Source organism: Ornithodoros turicata, unplaced genomic scaffold (assembly GCF_037126465.1).
Source record: "Ornithodoros turicata isolate Travis unplaced genomic scaffold, ASM3712646v1 ctg00001158.1, whole genome shotgun sequence".
Taxonomy (NCBI): Eukaryota; Metazoa; Arthropoda; class Arachnida; order Ixodida; family Argasidae; genus Ornithodoros; species Ornithodoros turicata.
This window is the reverse complement of record NW_026999481.1, coordinates 78,142-101,905: the sequence shown is the minus strand read 5'-3', so window position 1 is coordinate 101,905 and position 23,764 is coordinate 78,142. Positions and strand designations below refer to the sequence as shown.

The following is a 23,764-nucleotide window of genomic DNA, read 5'->3' as shown; positions in this document are numbered from 1 at the left end:
ACTTTAAGTTTCCTAATATAACTTGGGAGCGTGAATCGCCATGTGTTGTACCATATTCTTCTGACTGTAATGAATTCTTAGACCTGTGCTTAGACTTTAATTTAACTGAACTTGTAAAAGAGCCAACTAGGGTAACAGAGGTCACTTCATCAACATTAGACCTCGTCTTCACTACAACGCCAACTTACCTGTCATCTATGACGTGCTTACCTGGTCTCAGTGATCACAAAATCATCCACTTTAAGCTTAACATGTCTACTCCATGTCCAGTAAGGCAGAGTAAAATAATTCGGGATTACAAGAATGCTGATTTCACAACTATCAACAGCTTGCTTGAAGTATGGTCGTCAGACTTTCTTCAAATATGTCACACGCGGTCAGTAAATGAAAACTGGAACGCGTTCAGAAACTTTGTGGAGTTTCTCATGGAAAAATACATTCCGCAACGCAGAATTTTCTCGCGGTCTGACTCCCCGTGGTTCAACACTCATCTCACGAGGTTGCGAAATAAGAAAAAAAGGTTATTTCGTGCCGCTAAGCAGTCTGGCAACACAGAACGTTGGGCCGTATTCTACTACACTGAGCAAAAATATAAAGAGGAAGTTTTAAACGCAAGGAATACTTTCTTCGAGCAAACTCTGCCGACCATGCTAAAAGAGAATCCCAGGAAGTTTTGGAGTGTCTTCAGAGATGGGGGCGAACATGATGTTAAGCTGCAACAACCAAGTGGTGATGATATTCCGCCTGATCAGTGCGCTTCCGTGTTAAATGATCAATTTTCTAAGTCATTTTCTCACACTGCATCTGTAGATATGTCATATAGCATATCAGTTAACCTTCTTCCAATGGATCCCCTAGTGTTTGACATCGTTGGAATTATGAAGGTGATTGACGCGATAAAACTGTCATCTTCGGCAGGCGTTGATGGAATCAATAGCAAATTTCTTAAAGCAACTTCACTTTCATCCGCCGCTGTACTTTCGACACTTTTTCAACAGTCACTTGAAGAAGGTTGTGTTCATCCGATTGGAAGGTTGGGAAGGTGATTCCGCTGTACAAATCCGGAGATAGAAGTTCACCCTTGAGTTACGGGCCTATATCGTTGACCAGTGTGCCATGTAAAATTTTCGAACACACTTAGTCAATCACTTGGAATTTCACTCATTTTTTTGTCCTCATCAGCATGGATTTCGTAAATTTTTCTCTTGTGCTACGCAACTAGTTTCACTGACTCATGAACTTGCCCTTATCCTTGACCACAGCTCCCAGGTAGACTGCGTCTTTTTAGATTTCGCTAAAGCATTCGATAAAGTTTCTCATTCTCTGCTCCTGTACAAACTAAGCAAACTTAGCATTGATCAGAAAATCTTAGTATGGATTGAACAGTTTCTTTCCTGCCGCGTTCAATTTGTATCTGTCAATAATCATGATCCATCTCCCCCTCCGGTTACCTCTGGTGTACCGCAGGGGTCCGTACTTGGTCCTCTGTTATTCCTAATATATATTAATGATCTACCTGGCTTTGTCAAATCGTCTCTCAGATTGTACGCCGACGACTGCGTTGTGTATCGCGAAATCAAAACAACCGATGACGTTGAACAGCTTCAGTCCGACTTAACAGCGATCTCACTATGGTGTCAGAAATGGTCAATGGAATTAAACATCGCAAAATGTAAACACATGAGAATAACACGTAAACTGTCGCCAGCAGAACCATACTGCATTGATAACGTGCCACTTGAGCAGGTATCTTCTTATAAATATTTAGGTGTAATCCTGTCTTCAAACCTCTCATGGAAACCACATGTTTGCTACATTATAAATAAGGCCAATCGTACGCTCGGATACCTTAAACGTAACTTCTCTCGTGTCCCTAGTAGCCTTAAACTAAACTTGTACAAGTCGCTGATTAGACCCCATCTTGAGTATGCTTCAGCTGTATGGAGCCCTAGTAATCGTACCCTGATTAACGAATTGGAGCAAGTGCAGAACCGAGCCGCGCGATTCATTCTCTGCAACTACCATCGAACATCCAGCGTGACACTAATGAAGAATCATTTATCATTACAATCATTACAGTCCCGACGCGACTTTTCTAGCATTTCTCTGTTTCATAAAATTTATTATCACAACATGTCGCTAAAAAACGAACTTCTTTCCTCTGCACATTATATATCCTTGCGAGTAGATCATTCTCACAGTGTTTGTTCCCATAGCTGCAACTAACACACTGGCTGATTCGTTTATCCCGCGCACAGCACGTAGGTGGAACCACCTTCCTTCTTCTGTTTCCAACATCAGCTCTATCACTCATTTCAACAATGCACTTAGCGAATATAGTATTTGATACCTGTTTTGATACGTGTGCTTATTTGTCCATGAAACCTGCATTTTGATCAACTGCATTTCTTGTTCTTGTTTTTTGTATAACATATGTGTATGTCTATTTTCAATATATTACCCACTCCCCTCTGTAATGAAGAACCCTGAGGGTAAATAAATAAATAAATAAAATAAATAAATAAATTACGTGTGGTGATGCGGGGAATGAAAATATGAGATCCGTCACAATAAGGATCTATGTGTTGTAGTACCCATAGAGGTGAAGAGAGCTTTCGTGGGTTGAGGGGGGGGGGGGTATGTGGCCAGGGACCAAGCAATTTTGTGTGTGAGAGAGAGGGAGGAGCGCAGCTCGTTAAGGGATCCGGAGAGTACGGTTCGGGAAGGTGTTTGCAATGGAGGGGAGTATGTTCTGTCTGTAGTTTTGTCAGTACGACATACTGGCGTGAGCAGGGGAGTCATAGGCAATCCATATTATCAGCATTGTCGGTGCCATCTGTAATTCACGTTACAGAATGGCAGAAACACAAAATATTTTCAAGTGTACACCCATGTACTATATGCATGAGGTAATTGCCGGCGCAGGGGGAGGGTTGGCTGCGCATGACTGCGATGCAAAAAGAAAAAAAAAAGGTTGCGCCCCTAGCGGCAAAGTCGACCGAAGAAGTTCACAGTATGCTGCTGCTGTCGGCAGATAGCCTTGTGGGTTTTGCTTTCACGTCAAGTGGCTTACCAGAGAGAACACAGTTGTGTGCGTGTATATACAGAACACCTTTTTTATGCATTAAACATGCTGTTTTCACTATTAGCTAGGGGCCGGCAGACGTTCTTGGCTTTATGTTGCTCAACAGTGAAACTACAAATTACCTAAGAATCGTTAAAAAGCTACGAAGTTGTCCCAAACAGAACATCCGTTCCTTACGGTGACCTGATATTGTAGCCGTTTTGATTTTTAAAAAAATTCCGCTCGGTACATCGTCCATAAAAAAATTGTAGAGGAACACCTTTTTCTTTATTCTGTTCACTGCCCATCTTCGGAGACACGTCTTTCCTTCACCCGAAATATGAGAGGGCGAAGGAACCTCATGCGTCGAGGTTGCCGTCACAGTGCCGCCTCATGCGTGGAAGATGAGCTTTATCTTGCAGAAACACAACAAAAGCACCTGTATGGTGTGACGCTATCGGAACTGCCTTTATCTTGGGTTGCATTTTCTGTTTTGTTTTAATCTTTTTCCAGGACGCAACAGGCGACAGTGTGCTCTTTCTTCCTCTCGCATTGGGGGTGAAGGAATGACGGGTCTCTCAAGATGCGCAATGAGAAAATAAAGAAACAAACATGGTGTTCCTTCACATTTTTTTTTTTTTTTGCCGGCGAACTAAGAGACGGATGAAGTCTGTCTCGGCAGTTCGGAGAGAGTAAGAATTAGATTTGAACTAGAGAGTATAACAGAACTAAGTGAACGCGCGTCAACGCACAGGTGGACGCATCATCACAGTATCATGTGCGCAGGAAGAAATCGAAAATATTTGAAAAGGAAGAAAAATGCACAAAAGTATTTCGCTGCGCTGAGCATTTCGGGATTGCCGTTGTTTCCAAGTCGTTTTCTTCAGCAAGGTGATCTAAATGTATGTGAAAGTATTGCACACTTGCAGCAGTTGGAGATTGCCGCGTGTGCGCCACGAAGTCTCTGAGGCAGTCGATAAACTCACATGACCATATGACTCTCGTTTTGCAGGATAGCGAAGGAGGATGTATGTGATCTCGAACATACTGAACAGTGCTACCAACATCTCATCCCTGCATATAAGTAAGGGTCATCTTTCATAATGGCTTCTCTCGGCGGATGAGTCGGTAGATTCCAAGATAGCGGATTCAAAGCAAGCCGATGAAGGTGGTAACTTTTTTGGGCGGATACAAATCGCTGAGGTCTTTCGCGACTGACATTAAATGTGCTGTGTCATATGCGGAGATTTTTTATTCTGATGGATGTCACTAACGTCCAGTATTTCCGTCCATTAGACGTGCTCAGACATGTGGATGGGATATACATGTTTATAGTACATCCCTGAAATATCCCGTGGATTAAAATGGATATCTATTAGACGTGCACAATATCTAGGACTACGCCTGTTTATTTACAGGGAGGACTTGAATAGAAGCCTATGCCACACAACGACAGACACGAAAAACGCGCCTACATTTTCAGGAGTAGTGGGATTCCGCATAGATGAATTCTGTAAGACAAGCGCTACTGTGTATGGAAGGAGAGCGGTAAGCATCACTACGTGAAAAAAATATCATATACTTGGTATTTTCGTATTGTTTAGATTATGAAAATGTAGACGAGGTCGTAGTGCGGCGAAGTAATACAGCGATTTTTTTTTTCGATTCTTAGAATGGCTTTAAACTTTTTTCCATGACAATACGTTGTTTTTCATTTTCCGGTAACCGCATTTCCAAGGAAATTGGTTCGCGCGTGACCAAAGAAGTGACGCAAGTGGCCAGAAGAATTGACGGCATTAACGTTTGTAATGGCGATCGATAGTATTAATGACTGATTAGTATTGTGCGAGCTCCAAGCGTCTCAGCAGCAGACTATTAGTGATGAGGTACTCTGGTACTACGGACGAACCGCTTCTTGATAGAACCAAAGAATAGATCCTACACTCAGGTTTAAGGCAAACCTAGTGGAGTGGTTGCCAGGGTGTCCACATTCACGTATGATTAGTGATACTTTACTGACACGATGAATACGCCACTCACAAAGCAAGTAGTCTACCTCAGGCGGATCCTTGACCTCGCTGAGAAACAAAACTCCTGGCGTGTATACATTTTTTCCTCAACTCAAGTATGTCAGTGCTATTTCGGTCTCAGCACTAAACGGTTCATTATTTACTACACCTGAAGGCACTTTAGGAAAAGCACGATTCATTTATATGGGAGTACTACCGGTTTCAGCTACAACACCGTTTCAGCTATATCAGCTGAAAGATGTGTCCTCTGTGTGCGTTTGATAGAAGCCCAGAAAGTGGAAAATACGAGGTCTCTGCTTAGACACCACGTTAGGAAACACGCGTGAAGCAAGATTACGCGTGGCGTCATAGCATTGACAACATCATTTTGAGGTCATGTCGTTTTAGCGCTTCTCGACATATTCCGATTGGCTTCAAGCCAGAAGACGAACGTATTTTGCCAACGTCCACTATACGATGCTTCTTCCCAGACATAGTAGCAGATTTCCCCGCAGTTTAAGCCAATCGCATCGACTCAGTGTGTAATAGTAGGTCGTCATCGCATCCTTGAAAGTGGTCAACAGTAGGAGACCTCATGTAGAAAACGGGTGTCATGTATCGGGTGAATATAACTACCGAGGTCGAAAGACGCCCGGAACAGTGCACAAAAAGAGTAAACGGACTGTACAAACGATCACTGGTGCGGCCACATTTATGGTCACGTGTGGGTTGACATTTGCTGTGACGTGCGACCAGGACCTGTCCTAAATGCATTGCCTTCTCCCAGCACGTTTTCGTCTATGGAGCAACGTTGGACGCTGCACCTGTGGCGTCGAGGCAGACGAATTTCCTTGCGTGTTAGGCGGACTTCGGCAAGAACCGTCTTCATATCCATGCCGAAAGTAGAATACTCTTTTAAACTCCACACAACTGTGCCACATAAGGTGTTGAGTAAGAAAGACTCAGCCGTAGGGATGATCACATGTATTTCATTTCAGGCTTGATCCGACGCACGCGTCTGGCGTGAGGCGCTGCGTGAGCTCCTGGCGCAGTAAACTAAAAATAAAACGTTATAGTTCAGTCTAAATAAGGGCTCCATAAAAATTCATCAAATGCTTTTGATTCTGAAACTTTACTGAAAATGCTCATGGGTGTCATTTTCATGTTGGATGTGTGACAATGATATGGTGAGTGATGAATACACATCTCGTCTGTCACCGTTCTAGGGCAAAGTCTCTGTAGTGGGCCAATCATGTACCACGCAGTGTGGGATTTCGGTGGGATATGACATTATACATCACATCAGCTTCCTTGGTCCATGCAAGGCTCCGCAGACTGTAAGTGCACAGAGCTGAGTGAACACTACCTAGATGGATAAAGCCTGCTCAACCGTGGTCGTGGCGTGATAGTCAGAATAGTGTTTTCCGCAGCGGTAGCCAATCCAGATTGTGAAACACTAAAGAGATATACGTCTTCACTGTTTTTTTCCAAATTGGATTATGAATTTTCTGTGCACGGTTCACACGGCCGTCACAGTGGATCCAGTACAACGCAGAGGACTACGTTTAGTTAACGGAGATTTCAGAACTTCGCCAATACATAGAAACATAGAACAAACATACATAGAAACAAATCAGTGGTCCTTAGAGCAACGCGGGTTTTTCCTGGCTGCTTCATATGTATTAAGAATCAGGGTGCACCCCCAGAACCATGCCTATCAATGTGTGAAAGGTACACAATTCAGGTACTCAATTTCTTGAACAGGCCTTCAGCTGTGCCTTCTTTTAGCATTCTAATGTAACAAGCAGTTGATCACTGTAGCTTTCCAGAGTACAACTCTATCATCCTTGAGTGAAGTAAAAAAAAAATATCCGTGGCAGCGCCCTCCAAAATGGAACATGTACCTCTTCAGATACAGCAAACGTGAAACTGTGAAACACAATACTGCAACAGGAATTTGATGTGCTAAAGAATAGCTTTGGAGGCCATGTAGAGCTGTACACGGATGGTTCAAAGACCGAGGTATGGTCACTGGCACTGTTGTAAGGTCACGTCGTTTGAAGGTAACCATGTCTGTCTTCACAGCAAAGTGTATGCCATAATTTTAGCCCTTAATTATATCTTACAAAATCAAATCATCAGGCATATACACAGATTCTTTAAGTTGCTTACAGACTACCTGTGTCATTCATTGTCCATGGTGCAAAGAGGCTAGCACGCACTGTATCTAAAGGGGTTATCGGTTACTTTTCTGCTGGGTACCCAGCCATCTTGGTATACCCGGAAATGGCCGATCGAGCAGCTCCTGCTGCCCTAAGAAACGACATAACGCCCTTCGACATTCCATCAAAAGTCTATGTTTAAAAAGCAGCAGACACTGGCAGAGCTTTTGGGACCAACTGACAAGGAGCACATTACACATTATAAAACCCAGGATACACTCCTCCATCTGCATCCAATCAACGGTATGAAGAGCTATCCTGTCGGCTCCGCCTGCGACACATCTATTTAACACACGGATATCTCTTACGGGAAGAAGACCCTCCCGAATGCAGTCACTGTGGGGAATAACTCAATCCCTCACATCCTCATTGTAAGCCTAGCATACCAGCATCTTTGTGAACATCATTTTCTTTCGTTCTATAGAAACTTCTTACCACTGTTCCCTGCGCTAACCCAAACACATCAAATCAAAGCTCTCAGCCGTCGTAACCACGGCATGAAGCAGTAACGTCTGCGAGCAGTCCAGGCGTACTAAACGGGAAAACTTTAAAATAAAGCTCAAAACTGTCCCATATTTTTCTTGTGACTAATTTTGTGGAATGTGTTCTACTTTATATCTACACATTCGTCTCTACAGGTTCCAAGTTAGTTGCAATCATTTCGGAGTTTCTGGATTCGTAAAAGGGCGAGCCGCAATCAGACGGGCTATATATGACCACGTAGAGAAGGGAGAGGAGGTAATAAGCAGACTTTCTGTAGCTAAGAGGCGTTGGCAGAGGCTGCAATAATGTGAAAATGTTGGAAGAGCGCAATACAGCGTAACCGGCGCGGATTCTTTCCCCGTGCCATTGTTATATGGCGTCTAGTTCCGCTGCACCGTTCTTGTCATTAGCGATGCGACGAACACCATGCGCGGAACACGGCGATAGTATATGATCAGTGTTTTCCTGCTGGGTCATAACAATCGTGCCGTTTGAACGAATCTGCTGCTGTCTTTTGGCTGTTGCCCTGTCAACTTTTCAGAGCGCTTTTAGAAAACAGAACACAAGACTTTTATGTGCTGCTTTACATACCAGAGAATAACGTTGGAACGGGTTGCACACTTGCAATAGAGGGCGATATTAGCGACACTTCCCTGTTAACGGCTCAAGCCTGGCAATATGGGGCCCCTATTGCCAAGTTTAATGCAATATGGGGAAAATCCTGGCAAAACCTTGAGGGGGTGCTGAGAACCGTTCTGGGCCATGTCGAACAGTGGGAACACATGTCAGAACGCTTTTTCAATACAGTCCGGTGCACACAATACATCGACGCTGTGCCAGGATATTTTGAATGAATAACTACATACCCCAATTTAAGCAGGGTACATTTGCTCCTACGTGAACCCATATGCCAAGTTTTACATTAGACGGGGTACTAGTGTGTAAATATGTTGAAGCACACTGTGTGAGATATGACGGCCATGGCCACGGCAGACACCTCCGTCAGTGAGACGTCTACGGATGACGTATCGTCATGCAGCGTAGGGTGACGTAGCGTAGCGTCCTAAAGGGAACAAATGCGATGGCCGATTTCCTATCTGTTCTCATATCAGGGGTTGGTGCCGAACTTTGTATGATTATGTATCCATCAAGCTATGGGGCACAGAAAATGTTATTCTGTAAAATAAAAACATTTCCCTTTGTACCTTTCTGTGTGCTATGAACTGATGCAAATGTACGAGAGCGTCACAAAACTGATTAACATTTCGTTATTGCCTTTCAGTCCGGACAAGCATGCTTCGACGACGACCATGAGGTACGTGCACTTTTATCTTATAATTCGACAACCAACTTTATTAGCTATGCTATGACCGGATAGATTGACAGAAAGCACCAGAATCTTTCGTGAAAACTGGCTGCACCATTCGGCATTCCGTCAAACACTCTTCAATGCTTTATGGTGTCACTATAGGACATTGATGCCACAATATTAATCGAAGTGCCAAAAACAACCCAAAGGACGCACGCTTAGACACAGACAGACACGACGCAGACACTTAGCTTCTTGATGTCTATAGAGAGAACTGCCTGTTTCATCTCCGATGACGCAGCTTGCAGCTCACGCACCCGTTTCAAGTGTCTTAAAAACGTCATCCCTTCCAGAGCTCGGTCTGTCCTTCAATCTTCATTCGACTAGCATACATTCAAAACATATCTAAATATAGAGTTGATGATATGTAACACAACCCTCAGGATAGCCTAAAATGTCTTGCACTCGTGCGCTACCACGCTCCTGGCTGTGTTAAAAGCGGCTGTGCTACGCTAAAATGGCAAATACTCGTATAATACTATAATACCACGTATTATAATACCACGTAGTTGATACTGAGACTGAGTTATTGAGTTTACTGAGACCAAGCTGATGGGATGATCTCACAATCACAACTTAGCAAGCAGACACTTCATGGACAGGACCGCCGTTCTTTCCATCACCCCATTCAAGATACTGCAGGCACCTGTGAAAATAAACAGTAAATACATGAAACAAGTACATTGATGAACAATTTGTGCGCGTGCGTGTGACCACTGGCAGTTTCTAAAACAAGTGAATTACGTATGCACTATTTACACAAGAAATTTCAGCTACAAAATTCTGCTATCCCAGGGAACGGGTTCACTGCGAAATTCGAAGTAGGATAATGAATGCATAATTAATGCGGCGGAATGCGCGTGTTCTCTTGTTTTTTCGCTTATCGCGGACACACCGTACACCCACTACCACTACGCAACGCTATCCACCTCTACCCACACCTATCCACCCCTAAGAATCACTATCAGTAACTGCAAAGCCGACAACAAGGCGGCAGCATTCTCCCCCCCCCCCTCCCCTGGCCTTGCTGCCAGTTAGAGAGGTATCCATCTACCATTGTGCTTGCAAGGCATGCCGGTATTGAATAAGGAAGGGAGCGGAAAGGTTTTCCTCCGGCCCTTCACACATCACATCACGGTTTTCGAACTCGGGAATTGTAATGCTAAAGCATAAAAGATATTCTACTTTGTATGGTGTTGAAAGATAGAATAAATTAATTAATTAGCATAGTAAGTGCGAATTTAGGAGTAGTTCCTTCGTAAGTCCCTCTTGATTCCCCTTAGTATTCCAATTTGTCTATTCTAACCTTCTGTTATTTTATCATTTCATTTATGAGTTTAACTTTTGCTAATCCCTTTTTAGTACTCGAAATCAGTCCCAAACGTTCGACCACTTCAGCAACAGCAAAGTCGTACGACTGCCACGGTTCTCGGTTCTACATTTGTGGCTGTAAGCGGGTCTGTCCCCAATCCACGTAGCTCATGTGTCGTGTTACTCCCCGTTGGGGAGCCGAGTGCCGCGAGGATATTTATCCCATTAAGTTGTCAGTTGCAACGCATTCGCAAAATCAACAAGCACAATTACCTGAAGCTCTCCTGTTACATACTAAACCGGGACAAACAGAACGAAGTGGGAGAAGAAAACAGTAACAAAAAAAAGAAAAAAAAAGAATCTAGCTCTGACTGCTTAGGATTGCTACGGTTGCGAGCCTTGCAGGAGACAAACGTTATTCACGCTCCACTTTTCGCGCTACCCTCGCATTAAAGCTTCACTGCTGGTTTGAGTCATCTGTTGTCTTCGTACTCTTTGTTGTTCAGATTCAACGAAATCTACCTCTTTCATTAATATCCCTGGAACATGTCTACCTGGTCACGAACGTCCTGAATATCCGGATATCCTTGTGATCCCACACTGTTAAGAAAAGAGTGTTCTTTAACTCTTTTCCTTGTAGCATATATCACTCGCTTTTGAACAGTACAATTACTCTCAATAAGGGAGTCTCCTCACAACCTGTAGGGAGTGGGATACGCTCTAACGCCTTACTGGAGAGTAATATTTACTCTCCGGTAGGATTAGGGAGTAACTCCTTTGTTGAGAGTGATTGTACTCTCCAAAAGGGAGTTAACATGTTGCAAGAAAAATGAGTTAAAGTACACCATTTTTTTAAGGGTGCAGTAAACAACACATGTCTCAGGTACGCCTACAGATTATCGCGCTCTGCATGCTTGCATTCCGATGTATAAGCCGCAGTTCATAAATCCTGGGGAAGTTCCTGGACTATCCATGATATAAGCACTGATTGAACGCCACTCGAATGTCACCGGGATGTCCGTCTTAGATATACGCATGCGTCGGACGTTTATACAATTTCTTTTTTACTGTCAGTCTTATTTTTTACTGAGTAGTATTTCGATGGAGCTGGGGTGAAAAGCAGAAATACCTTGTCTGAGCTTCCGATATAGCGTGAATAATAGTATTCGCGTGTTGCTCGCATTGCAAAGCATTTACGTAGCATCCATAAAGAAAACAGATGAATGGCCTTACAGCTCTAGATAGCAGGTAATCACAGTAGAGCTCACAGCCTGAATCGAAAACACAGTATTTGACATGAACTGACGATGTCAGAATTGTTGGCATACGTTGACTGGAGCAGGTGTAGCGGACATTGCAAAGGCACATCCATCGTCGTCACCGCTACAAACGTCTTACGCCCTTGTATAATTAGCGTGATTTTGCTGAAATGATTGTGTGAAACGTTTCTTTTTGTTTTGCGGTTACGACCGATTGGCATCGCGAAGCAATGCAAGTGAAATGATGACTCTTTAACAGCAGGTATACAAGCAGAGATCCGGTGCATCTTACAGTGACATTGCCTAGATATGTTGTTTCGAGCAACGTTAATAGTCTACGGGGAGTTATTGAATGTAACAACACATTGAGTAGTGCATTTTCACACGCTTCTACGTCCGATCTGCGTGCTACTTCGGCATTTGGTTAGGGTACCAATACGGCCATTACTGCATTTTCAGCCAATAGGGGGGGTGCACACGGGTAATATGGGGAATGTTGCAGACATTTTCACCATATTGGTTGAATCTTTGCAATGTTATCCCATATTGTCGACATTTTCCCCATTACTGGCTCGCACTTGGCAATATGGAGCCCTTGTGTCAAGTTTCTGCCAATATGGGGAAAAATCCTGACAACGCTTCGCCTTTGGGGTTAATATTCTGTGCTACCTGAGGACCTTCGTGGGATCTTGGTTGCTTGCTGAGAACACGCGCAATACATGTAACTACATTTTTTCAGTAACAGCCTGGGTTGCTCAATATATTTAAGAGAAATACTAAGAAGCTAAGGCTGAATATAACAATAATGAGAGGCTCAGCGAAACAGAAGTTCGAAAATGATCAGCAGAAACCATCCACTACCGCAGAACGCGGTCGAACAAGTTTGAATCTCGATGGGTGGATGCCACATCCCAGACAGCCCCGCCACCGCCACATCAACGCAACTGCCTCGACTAGCCTTGGCTAGGAGCTTAGACTGAAGCGCACTGTGACAAAATCTGTAGCCAACGGAAGCTCCGAGCAAGCGTTGCAGTTGTTTTCAGAGTCTGCGCCTGCTTTCACCGCTAAAAATACGCTACGCTCCCCCGGCTGCTTCAGTATGGCTTCCTGCGGCCGCCCACAGAGCCGTTCAGCTCCTTTGCTCCCTTTCGATCTTCCTCCCTGCCCTTTCCTTCTTACGTCTATTCGTATGATTTAGTTGGCCTTCATGAAAGCGACATTTTCCGTTATGTGGAGTGTTACTGAAAGTAACACTTAGTACAGTAGAAGGTTACTGAAAATAATATTGTATGAGCATCATAAGCGTTGTCGTCACTACCTCGTGAACTTTGATCGCTTTCATCGTTGCATCCATAAAGGCGATCGGCGAGGCCCACGAGCGTTCATCAGCCGGCATCGACGCATCAACATCTACGAGCTCTTTAATTCGGTCCTTTACCACCTGAACTCGTAGTGCTAACACGTCTTTAACTTCAATAAAAGTCGGCTTTGGAGCACGCCTCCTCCCCACACCTTTATTCATCATATCTGGTCCTGGCCATCAGGACCGCCACTTTTGCCGTCACGCGACCAGCGGGGCGACACCGTAATCCAATTTTTGTGCCTGACATCGCGTGGTCGACAGGAACTCCATTCCGTTATGGGGCAAGATGGTTTCAGATTCAGTCGGGTCCGATTCCCTGCGGCATCTACTCTGGATCATTCAGTAGTGGACGGTTGTGTTCATCTCCCTTTCGGAGCGTAATAGGATTTTCCCGAGCTTGTCTCCGAAGCTGTAGCGTGTTTGGAGGTCAGCAAAGTTCCTTACCTTTGTACTTTTTTCTCGTCACCGCGAACACTGTCTAAGGCTGATTAGCGATTTAAGCGAGTTTAACATGACGCATTTACGTCATTTTATAGCTTCGATCACTGATGATTGTGTTAGCAAGTTATTTTTCATTTTCAACATTAGTCTAACGCAGGTTCGGAGAACGCTTTGCCACTGAAGTCTCTCGAGAAATCGGTCGCTCTAACAGGATGAGCTCGTACTAACTATTACCGGCCTAAAGCCTTAATGAACGTCTATTTAGCCTTTCATAAAAACGCCTGCTGATCCATACCTTTATTCATCAATATCAATATTGGCCAAATAGGAAATCATCTGGACTAGTGGCTACTAGCCTCTCTTTCCGTTTTTGTCCCTCGAAGATCCCCGCTTATTGTGTTCCTTACTGTTTTCGTTTTTTGGTGATTAATTTAATAATGCTGATTTGGTGATTCGATTTCCGTTCCTGCAGAAGATATTTTCGTCTGTTTTTGTGTCTCTGCTCTTTCGGTGTCGGGTTTCGTTCTCGTTGGTTTCCGAATTTCGTAAGACGAATGCAAATATATTTTTTTGTTTCTGTTTCTGGTATTAGTAACGGAGCCATTATTGTTTCTCTCTTTATTTTCGTTTCCTATGGAATTCAGGTAGATACGTTTATCGTTTTAGCATCTGTTTCCCGTCGCACTCCCTGGTTGCGTGGCATGAAATAAAAAATGCTTCATATAGCCGCGGAGATGCATATTGTATTTCAATAGTGCTGTGTTTCCACAATACACTAGGAAAAAGTAATTCGCTATCCAAATAGTTGGACAACCTCGCATGTCTTCATGTACAGGTCTACGTATGTCATATGAAGTTTATTTTGCCGGAAAAAAAAAACAGAATTCGCGTGCCGTGACGAACGACTCACAGCTGAAATGACGACAGGTCTAAAAGTTGAATAAGTCTCTTACGATTCATGTTATTGCACCACGACCTGGATCCGGACACAGGTGTTCATCTATCTGTACTTCCATGGTACGGTCTGTTTAATGAACGCAGCAACACAGCGCAGCAACCATCGAGACGATGGAGAACCTCACCACATAGGCGCTGAGGTAACAGCTGAAGTTTATGCTATGCACCGCAGCAAAAGAAAAGGGAAATGGGAGGGGAAGAAGGGAATACAAGCACAGTGGCTACACATGAGACGCGTTTAGATAAGCAATCTCTCGTAATTGAGTTCAATGCAAAGAGCACTGACACGCTTTCTTTTCTGCCACGGATCTTGAGAGCTTCGAATATCGCTCTGGTGCGCTCACCGTTCTATCTGGCGAAAACCCGAGTGCTCTCTAGCAGAGGCCAGTAGCCACATGCTCCTCAGTGTAGCGCAAAACTGCTTCCTGCCCCTGATTTCAGAGAAGTAGCATGTTAAATAAGCCTATCATTAACGCACCTCCCCGTCTGGCTTACGCATGAATTGTCACAAGTCAACGGAATGTCATCAAAGTACAAAATCGCTCAGCTTTTCTGTTCTAAACAACCGTCCCGTTTCTCCCTTTTCTTCCTACAGCTGTGCTTCTTCGAGCACTGTGGAAGGAAATACAGCGAGATAAGGCGCTGGCCCGTCGTAATTGGAACCTACCAGACAGTCATTACGACGAAGATGCTGCTTGTGCAAAATATCCTTGAGGTGGGCGTTCATCTGCTCAAGATTGCCTGGTCTTGTCGTGCACGTTACATCGATTCGACAAAGCGACTGCTGCCGCTGTCTTGTTTTCAATATTCCCTGCATTGAGACACTGTTGCAGAACTGCTCAGAATTGTTGAACTATGTGATTCTATAACACATTGATGGCTCCTTTGCCACTTGTGTGTGTAATTGTTGAAACTGTGCTACAAGAGCTATAACGTGAGCTTGCGTAAAGTAGGATGCAACTGGAAACAAGGCTGATTGAGTGCCGTCAAAGTACTTTGTAAGTGTAGGTTATCCGAATGGTTTTAAATTTGGTTTGCGGATGCCATCGCGAACGACGGCACAGAGATAAGCACGACACATTACTCATTTAAATGCAGTAATGGAATGCCAAATAGTTCCACTATACCACCATGCAATAACACTTGTACACATGGTACGGTTGAGTTAGGTTAAAGGGAGACTGCGCAGGGATTCGAAAAAAGAAAAACAGAAACGTGAGCGAACACGAAGCACCTCCTCTATGCCGAATACAACAAACCCATTCGTTTTGCGCTGGTAGTTGGTAAATGATGACACTAGCACACCCAGACCGAAATGGGAAGAGCAAAAAAAAAAATAATAGTTCCATACTACGATGGTTCGTCTGGAGCAGGATACTATAACGTCACCCACCAGCATTGTCGTCCGCTTGCAAACCTTCGTTCTCCCATGATGACGTCTATGCAAAGCATTGCAGGCGTGTACCCCTGGATTGAAGCCAGGCACGTGATCTTTGACAGCACGCGATTGCCGCACATAAAGCGTTTTTTTTTTTTTTTTTTCATATGTGGCTATTTTGGGTGTAGGGTTTTTTTCAAAGCAGCTTGCTTGTCCGGATAGTGAGCTATGTCATTCGCCAGCAAGTATTTGTACTCAAGCTGGGTGACACCCGGGGCTGTGACGCTACCTACTCCATGTGCGCTGCCAAGGAAAGACACCGGAAATTAACAGCACATGTGATCTCTCAGACGCGGTGGCCGCTCATTTTTATCAGTGGGGCCATTTACAGCAATCCAGCAAACATGCACACTATATGCGTAGCAGAAGAAAGCGAATAGGTGATTTGCCTCGTGCACCTACTTCCATCAAGGGACTGTGTCAGCAGACTGAATGCGCTAGATCGCGGTTTTACTAGTGGATTAGTTTTGCGTGCCGATAAGAGGTACCCTTCATAAACGTATTGAGTGGTTCACTGCGCATTTTTTTCTTGCCCCGAGCTTTTTGCTTGGTCACGGAGGGCAAAAAGTATAAGTGTCCCACCTGCCTACGTCCATGCAGAGATTACGAACCGTGCACTTGTTCATTTGGGTCTGTTTGTGTCAGAGTCGAACCTAATCCGAAACGAACACTATTACTAACCGTTACCTTTGGCCGAGTCGGAACTGAACGAAAAATACCGGTAACCGGTTCAAAATACCGTTCATACGGAACCAAGGGCGGGGCTTTGCATGTTGTCCATGAACATGAAAACACATTTTTTTATTGTCTTTTTCTTTTAATTACTGCAATGACCCTTCGGTTGGAGATTTTTCTCTAAAAGACGTCCATTGAAGGTGCCAAAAGGGGTAGTAGCCACATCAATACTGACGGCGCCCTGCTTTAGAAAGAATGTTTTGGGATGAAACTCATTTGAATTTTTATTTAAATAATGACTGCCTCCCATTCATTCAGCGCAGCTTGTAGGAGGTGTTGGATATACACTTAACATAAGACATGTATAGTTACATAACATGAATATAAATATCTAAATACATATATAAAAAACAAAGTTCTTCGATTGTGCAACGGTTCGTGAAACATCCGACATATTGCAGATAACAACGTTGATGCCAACCGCCGCTATGAACGATTTCTGTCAACTATCAACAAATTTTACCTGGTCATACTTAGCCTTCATAGACATAGGTTGTCAGCGGTTGAGCACTTTGTTTAAGATGGGATAATGTGCCAGTTGTTCCTGCGGTAAATATGGTGATAGTTATTCATATATGTTCAGATATGTTATCATACTGGTGATCAAAAATATGCGGAGGCTACAGTCAGATAATCCATCTTCCTTAAATGCGTGAGGTAAGGATGATGAACTGCCAACGTCCCCACGCAGACTGAAAAACATGGAAGTTGGCTTGGTAAACGTTATCCCTGTTATTGAAGCTCACGCATCCCGTGTTGGTTGAGATAACATACAGATAATGCACAGAAAACATATTTCAGAGACTGCATCTATATGTGGCATTGGCGGGGCCCTCTAGCCTGTTCAACACAGCGCATGCAAGAAGGATGAAGTATATGCTCTTGGGCTAACGGCCAGACAAGCTGTCACGTGACGATTAGCTCGGCGGAAATTCGTGAGAGGCGATTCAATCGCTCGCTATCGAGACGCATGTGGAACCATCTAGTAGCGAGAGTACCATCCTTCGCTCAGCACACCATAGCCCTATAGCTTCACAGAGGCGCTCGCTTCGTAATTCATAAATATTGAATAAAATCTGCGCAGTTTTGGAACGAGATATTCCCGATATACCACATCCTTTGTTGTGATTTTTTGCTGGAGGACAGGCGACAAGGCGAGGACAGACGGCAGAGGACAAGGAGAATGTATGCGTCCACAACATAAGTCATCAAATGATGCAGTGCCGCGCATTTTGGTATTTCACATCTGCCGCTCAACGTAAGCAACTACGAAAGAAAGCCACCCTGGCAACAATGTTTTAAGCTTAGCTGTGGAAACCTAGCGTAGTATTTACTCTATATGATTCAGTTGCCTTGCAATACAGCTTCGATATCAGAGTTGATTACGGCTGCCCAGGCAGCACATGGTGGGATAATAGATGACTATTTGATGCCTAACCTTAGACATCTGGGATAACTATAGAATGCCTAAGGCTAGACCTAATGTCAAGTAGACGTTCACTAGCATAGCAGTAGACGTGCTAATGTAACAGTAATAGCCGCCTAACCTTAGACATGATTTACCCTTTTCTAGACATGGTGCCTAAAATTAGTCATGGCTCTTAGACATCCATTAGCACTGAAGTTTAGACTTAGATCTGTTTTATACCTCCATTTCAGAAGTAGGTCTAGGATTAGGCCTTTGTTATACCTCACTTTTGCTACCCTTATCCGTAGTTTAGACGTCTTGTCTATCGTACCCCCGTGCATATTAATGTGAATTTTCTGTCTGTGTATAACCCCTTGTGAGTACTTCAGTCGAAGAGCACGCGTTTTGTAATGAATTTATTTCAACCAAAAACTGTACACAAAGTATGCAAAACTAGTCACAGCGGTGAACCCTTCAGATCTGTTTGTTGCAAGCACAAATATTATGCAAAAATGTGATGAGCTTTGGTGGTTAAAGGCACGCTAATCTACCCATTTGTAGTGTCACTTGCTTGAAAGTACTGGCAGGAAGCACCACTGGTCCTGAAGCCACAAACTGGTGTGGATCCTCAAAAAAGTGCGGTAACTGCAGAATAAGCATTCCCTCTGGTACCCCTGGTTCTCCGCCTCGTGGACGCTGTTACCCAGACAAACCTGCAAAACAACCCAGGCAGCACATGGTGGGATAGTAGACGTCTAAACATGTCTAGAACGAAACTTTGTGGCTAATGCTACGTGTAGATGTATTATAGACGTCTAACAGTCTATACGTTATTTAGACCTCTACAGTAAGCCGTTTACTAGACATCACTCAGACATTGCACAGCAGACACCTAATTTTTGACGTACAATAGATGTATAATTCCTGAACGCACAGTAGAAGTCAATTTTTTTATGTCTAATAGCTGGCTAATTGTAGACCATATCGAAAAACACCTGTATATGTTCACACGGATGAAGTTTTGAACTTTCATGCCTTGATCTATAAGGCCAACATGGTGCCGTGCGTAGCCTTATCATACAGGCGACGTAGGATCTACCTGAAGCAATACAGAATTCGATAGAGGTCAGATATCTCAAGTGAAACATGTCTAATCCCATATCAAGCTTCAGAGCACATCCAAAACCATAAAGTGGTTTTTTCACATCCTGCATAAATACCACTGGGGACAATCTAGGCGCATGTGAGATAAACCGATGGGGTGCATATGTCCATCGTTTTAATGCACTATGGAGGAATAACATACAGTAAAATTACTTGTCAAATTTGTCGCAACAATGAAACTCCAGTGCTATGATATATCTGGTCACCTAAAGCTTTGCTTTTGAAGATCTGCACTGCACAGAAATGTACACTTCAAGTGCTAAAATTAACATGATTATATGAAAACTACCGTGATTTTCAAAGTATGTACGTGGCTGTATGGTTTGTATTGGTGCCCTCTCAGCTTAGTGCCAATATGTTGGAATGAAAGCACGGTACTGTTTGCAAAGTTTCTTGCAATCTATAACAACATTGCATGCAGTATAGTACACGAACACTATCATTAAAGATTCTAGCCTTCTGCTGTAAAATATTAATATTCCTGCAAAATGAGATTTATGCGTAAATCATCAGGGTTTCATGGGCAACAGAAACAAGAAAAAAGGCATCTCCCATGACTGCTTTCTGGCTTGTCTATCTTTTCCAGCCTTTCGTGTCCACCATCAGTGCACAATACCGATGACGTTCACTTGCATGCATGGATTAGAACCGTTACCTTTTTTCGGTTCGGTTCGGGTTCAGGTTCAGGCGTGTTGGTTTAGTTCGGGTTCAGCTCGGCAGCAGTGCAAAATATTGGTTCAAACCGGCTCAGTAAAGTGAATTTTAAGCAAATTGCCAAGCGCTAAAAACAAGCACATCCTTACGATTCTCAAACAACACAAATGTACTTTTGTTGTTATTGTTGCCAACACAGCAATGGTTCACAGGAAATTTGCGTGTGACAAGTCTATATTTCAGGTGCAATGCTACGGTACAATACTATATATACTTCCTACGTTGACTCATCATATACACCCCGTTACATCCTGCTCATGGACTGGCCAGGAACTTGCAGCAATCAGTCTACCATAGGACCAACGAAATGCGACCGCCAATTACAACTGCAAGGAAGTTTTTGTCTGATCTGGGGACAAAGTAGAAGTGTCGCACATGTTGAAGATATTGGGGTAGAATATTAATATACTCGTAAATCCCCTGTCACCTGATATATGACGGACTAGACCTGATGCAACCACGTCACATGTGCATTTCCAGCTCCGTGTAATACGCTACGTTGGGACTTATGTTCTTGTCTCACCAGCGTTAGGTCTAACCCTCTGCCTACAGTAGTTCTCTTGTTTTGCGCGGCCGATAAAAAGGTCGTCCGGGCAGTACCAGTTGCGGTGCCGTTCGTCTCTTGTTTGATGACAGTACTCTACTCTGCCTCTGAACACGCGGGCTATAAAACAGTCGTCGGGGCAGTATCGCTTGCGGTGCTTTTTCCTAAGATTTTTTCTTAAAATACACTGTTGGGAGCGTTGCCCGCTACGATGCCAATACATATATTTCATAGATAATAAAGCCAACAAAACAATATTGTCAACAAAAAAAAAAAACATTTGGAGCGTTGTTATCTGGTATGTAAGACGGGCACACAAATTTTGTGACTCATCTAATCAGTCAACAATACAACAAGATAGAGTCAGTGTAAAAGGGGCTACCTCCATAGTAGATCTCTTACTTGATGACGATACATACTCATCTTGTCGTGAGTCCAGTCCCTGCCAGAACAGCAAAATGAAAACTTGCTCTGCTGGATGACAAAAATCTCGCATAAGGAAGCCTATAACTGCCAAAAGGACACCCCCCAAAACTGGGTGAACGCAAACGCTGTGAGGAGCAAATACCTCGCACAGTTGCAGTTTCGTTTTGTTCAGTTTCAGTTTCGAATTTGTGTGGCAACACGGCTCAGTCGGCTGTGTCGATCTTACTTCTGATCTCTCACAACGCGCATTAAGTCTGAATCGTTTCGCGAACTGGTAACTGCGTAAATTTATCCCAATTCAGTTTAGGTACTGATCCCTGCTTGAGTGACAACAGTGTAAAAAGACAACGAGGATGAAACAATCTACACAGACATGCACTCACATCCAATGCAATGTTACTGCATGCAGACTTGCTTGGTACTGAAAATCAGCAGCAGACAAAGGCGGGTTAGAACAGACATAACAAACACCACTACTGACATCTGTGCCGAGTGTTTTATGTGTTCTAACCCATGGCGTTGTCTGCTGGTGCCCCTCAACACCAAGCATAATTAGGGTTCTTCGTTTTCGGGTTTTATGATTTTTCAAATTCTGGGGATAAAAATCGGGTGCTGTTCACATAAGAAAACTCGGGGAGAAATCGGGCACTTCGATCTCTGATGTGTCATCGGGGAATTTTCGGGTAAAACGAAATGCATATGAAACAGCGAGAAACAATAACTTTTTATATCCGCGCTCGGAACTGGGGCTGTGAATGACCGTGGTATTCAAAACGCATGTCCGAGTTCCAAAAATGTTCGTCTTTTTTCTCCTGCAGGAGGGGATTATCAAAGGATTACAAATAGGTTGACACAACTAGCTCTCTTTGCTGACTTTATGATTCGCTTTTCCGACAGCTTACCTACAGCCACCAGTTGAATGACCGCAAGGATTTTGGGTAGATATCGGGTTTCACCCGGATACTTGAAAACTTGTTTAGGAGGGAACAATTGTGAAAAATTGGGTTTAACCCAAAAAACGAAGAAACCTAAGCATAATGTACCAACTATCCCAGACTTCTTCCTGCCTCACAGACTTGCTCACGCATGCATGCATAAGACGGGCCACAGCCCCATTCTTCAGTAAGCGACTTGAAAGGATGGGTTTCCGCATTGCAGTGTTGGTAAATCTAATCCCAAAGACAGATTGCCAAAAAAGAATGTTGAAGGAAGTACAGGCAACAAGCGGAAACTCAGGCACCTCAGTGCAAACAGGCTATTTGGACGCATTAATTTAGTTAAGTTGCGGAATGAATCTCTAAACATTGCTCAGCAAAGGCAGCATTTTTCCCCCTGAATTCAGAAGCCTCTGGGGACAACAGTCTATAGACCGCTACCAAAGAAGCGTCACCATGATGTAATCATGACGCTGATAGACATAGTGAAACCGAAAAGACACGGGCGGACAACACCGCAGTGTCACGAAGCATTATTCCTTCATGAAGGTCATTGGTGGCTTCTTATATTAGTGGTACACACAAATGGGGTCATATTTTTAGTCGCTTTCTTGTCTTGATTCGCGCTCCCTGTCCACCGTGGAAAGAAAAGGCGGCTTTATCCCAAGAGTTGCATCGTCTGAAAGTCAATGTCATAATCATAATAATGTCATAATGTTTGTTATTACGACTTAGTTCGCACTTGCTTTGTATAGGGACACCACGTGCACTCCGAGAGAAACTCGTGCCCTTCAGGCTCAAGAAGATAGCCTTTAGAAAGGGCTACCGAAAAGACAGGGCTTCCGGTAGAATGGGGCACAAAAAGGCCATACAACTAATGATATGTAAAGAGTTGCAAAAAAAAACTTACAGTATCAGAAGCCACGTCTAAACGTGGCGTTCTTGTGACATATTGATTTTTTTTTGCTATAGTAGTTCCACTCTACCAAGTTGGCGGCACTGTTGTACCATCTGATGCCATTTGTTTGTAAGCAGGGATAGGTCTATTTCGACAAAAAAAATTTGAAATCCAAAATTCAGACTCGGGGCAAAAGTGTGCTAGCTACCCTCCGAATACACTTCCTCATGTGTAAAGAGAAAACAAACAATGCCCCAGTCATACCTTTCGCCTTTATCAGTGTGTCCGTTATCAGAAGTCAGCCACTGATAATGATGGGCTGTGTCCCTTGGAGTAGATCTTGATCATTCCTTTCCGCTTTGTCTAAAGTAAAGGTGGACCCAAACCAGTTTCCCGCCCAGATGAACCTCTGTCGACAAAGGTGATGCGTTTCTCAGGCGCGCTTTTTCAGTTTCGGCTCATTTGCATATCAAGATTCGGAGGTGGATATCTTCACGTATGTTCATGTTTCAGGATTTTTTAAACGTCGAACGGCTTTCAACTATGATGGTCTCTCATTCTGATCTCCTGGTTTCGCACGAAATCCCATAATCAGTTATGTAGTTGCATACTTTCTCGGAGAGGATGTCAGCCTGGCCGTAGAGCTCTACTGCCAAAACGATATCTGTTTTGCTCTGCTGGTTTTTATAAAATTCTGTAACAAATAAAAACAAACACCCTGTATATACATAAGAGTTAAACATATAATGCATTTAGACGTAACTATTGTCTCCTTCTTGATGCTGGGGAAATATCTCTCCTTTGCTTAACAGCGTGGTTGCCAACCATCATTCTATTGGCAAGCTGCTCTATATGCAAGATTATGGCATGTGATTGAAACTCAGCTTCGCGTTTTGCCCACATCTGTAAAAAGGATAAATGCACTGATGTGTACAGAGAACCAGGTACATCCAATCAATAAACTCAAGGTATATACTATAGGTGTTGTCTATAGATTTGGTCCGTCTTGCGGATATGAATATAC

The 23,764-nt window shown here is 43.6% G+C and overlaps 1 protein-coding gene across 1 annotated transcript in view; it reads left to right on the top strand.

The window, feature by feature from the left end:
* The window catches only part of LOC135376570 (uncharacterized), a 33,433-nt gene extending 18,135 nt beyond the window's left edge, over positions 1–15,298 (top strand). Inside the window, exons 5-9 of the mRNA XM_064609106.1 lie at positions 4,077–4,148; positions 4,483–4,612; positions 6,300–6,410; positions 9,061–9,093; positions 15,074–15,298. Coding sequence (XP_064465176.1) covers positions 4,077–4,148; positions 4,483–4,612; positions 6,300–6,410; positions 9,061–9,093; positions 15,074–15,298 — 571 coding nt within the window. The remainder of the gene's footprint in view (positions 1–4,076; positions 4,149–4,482; positions 4,613–6,299; positions 6,411–9,060; positions 9,094–15,073) is intronic.
* The last annotated feature ends 8,466 nt before the right edge of the window (positions 15,299–23,764 follow it).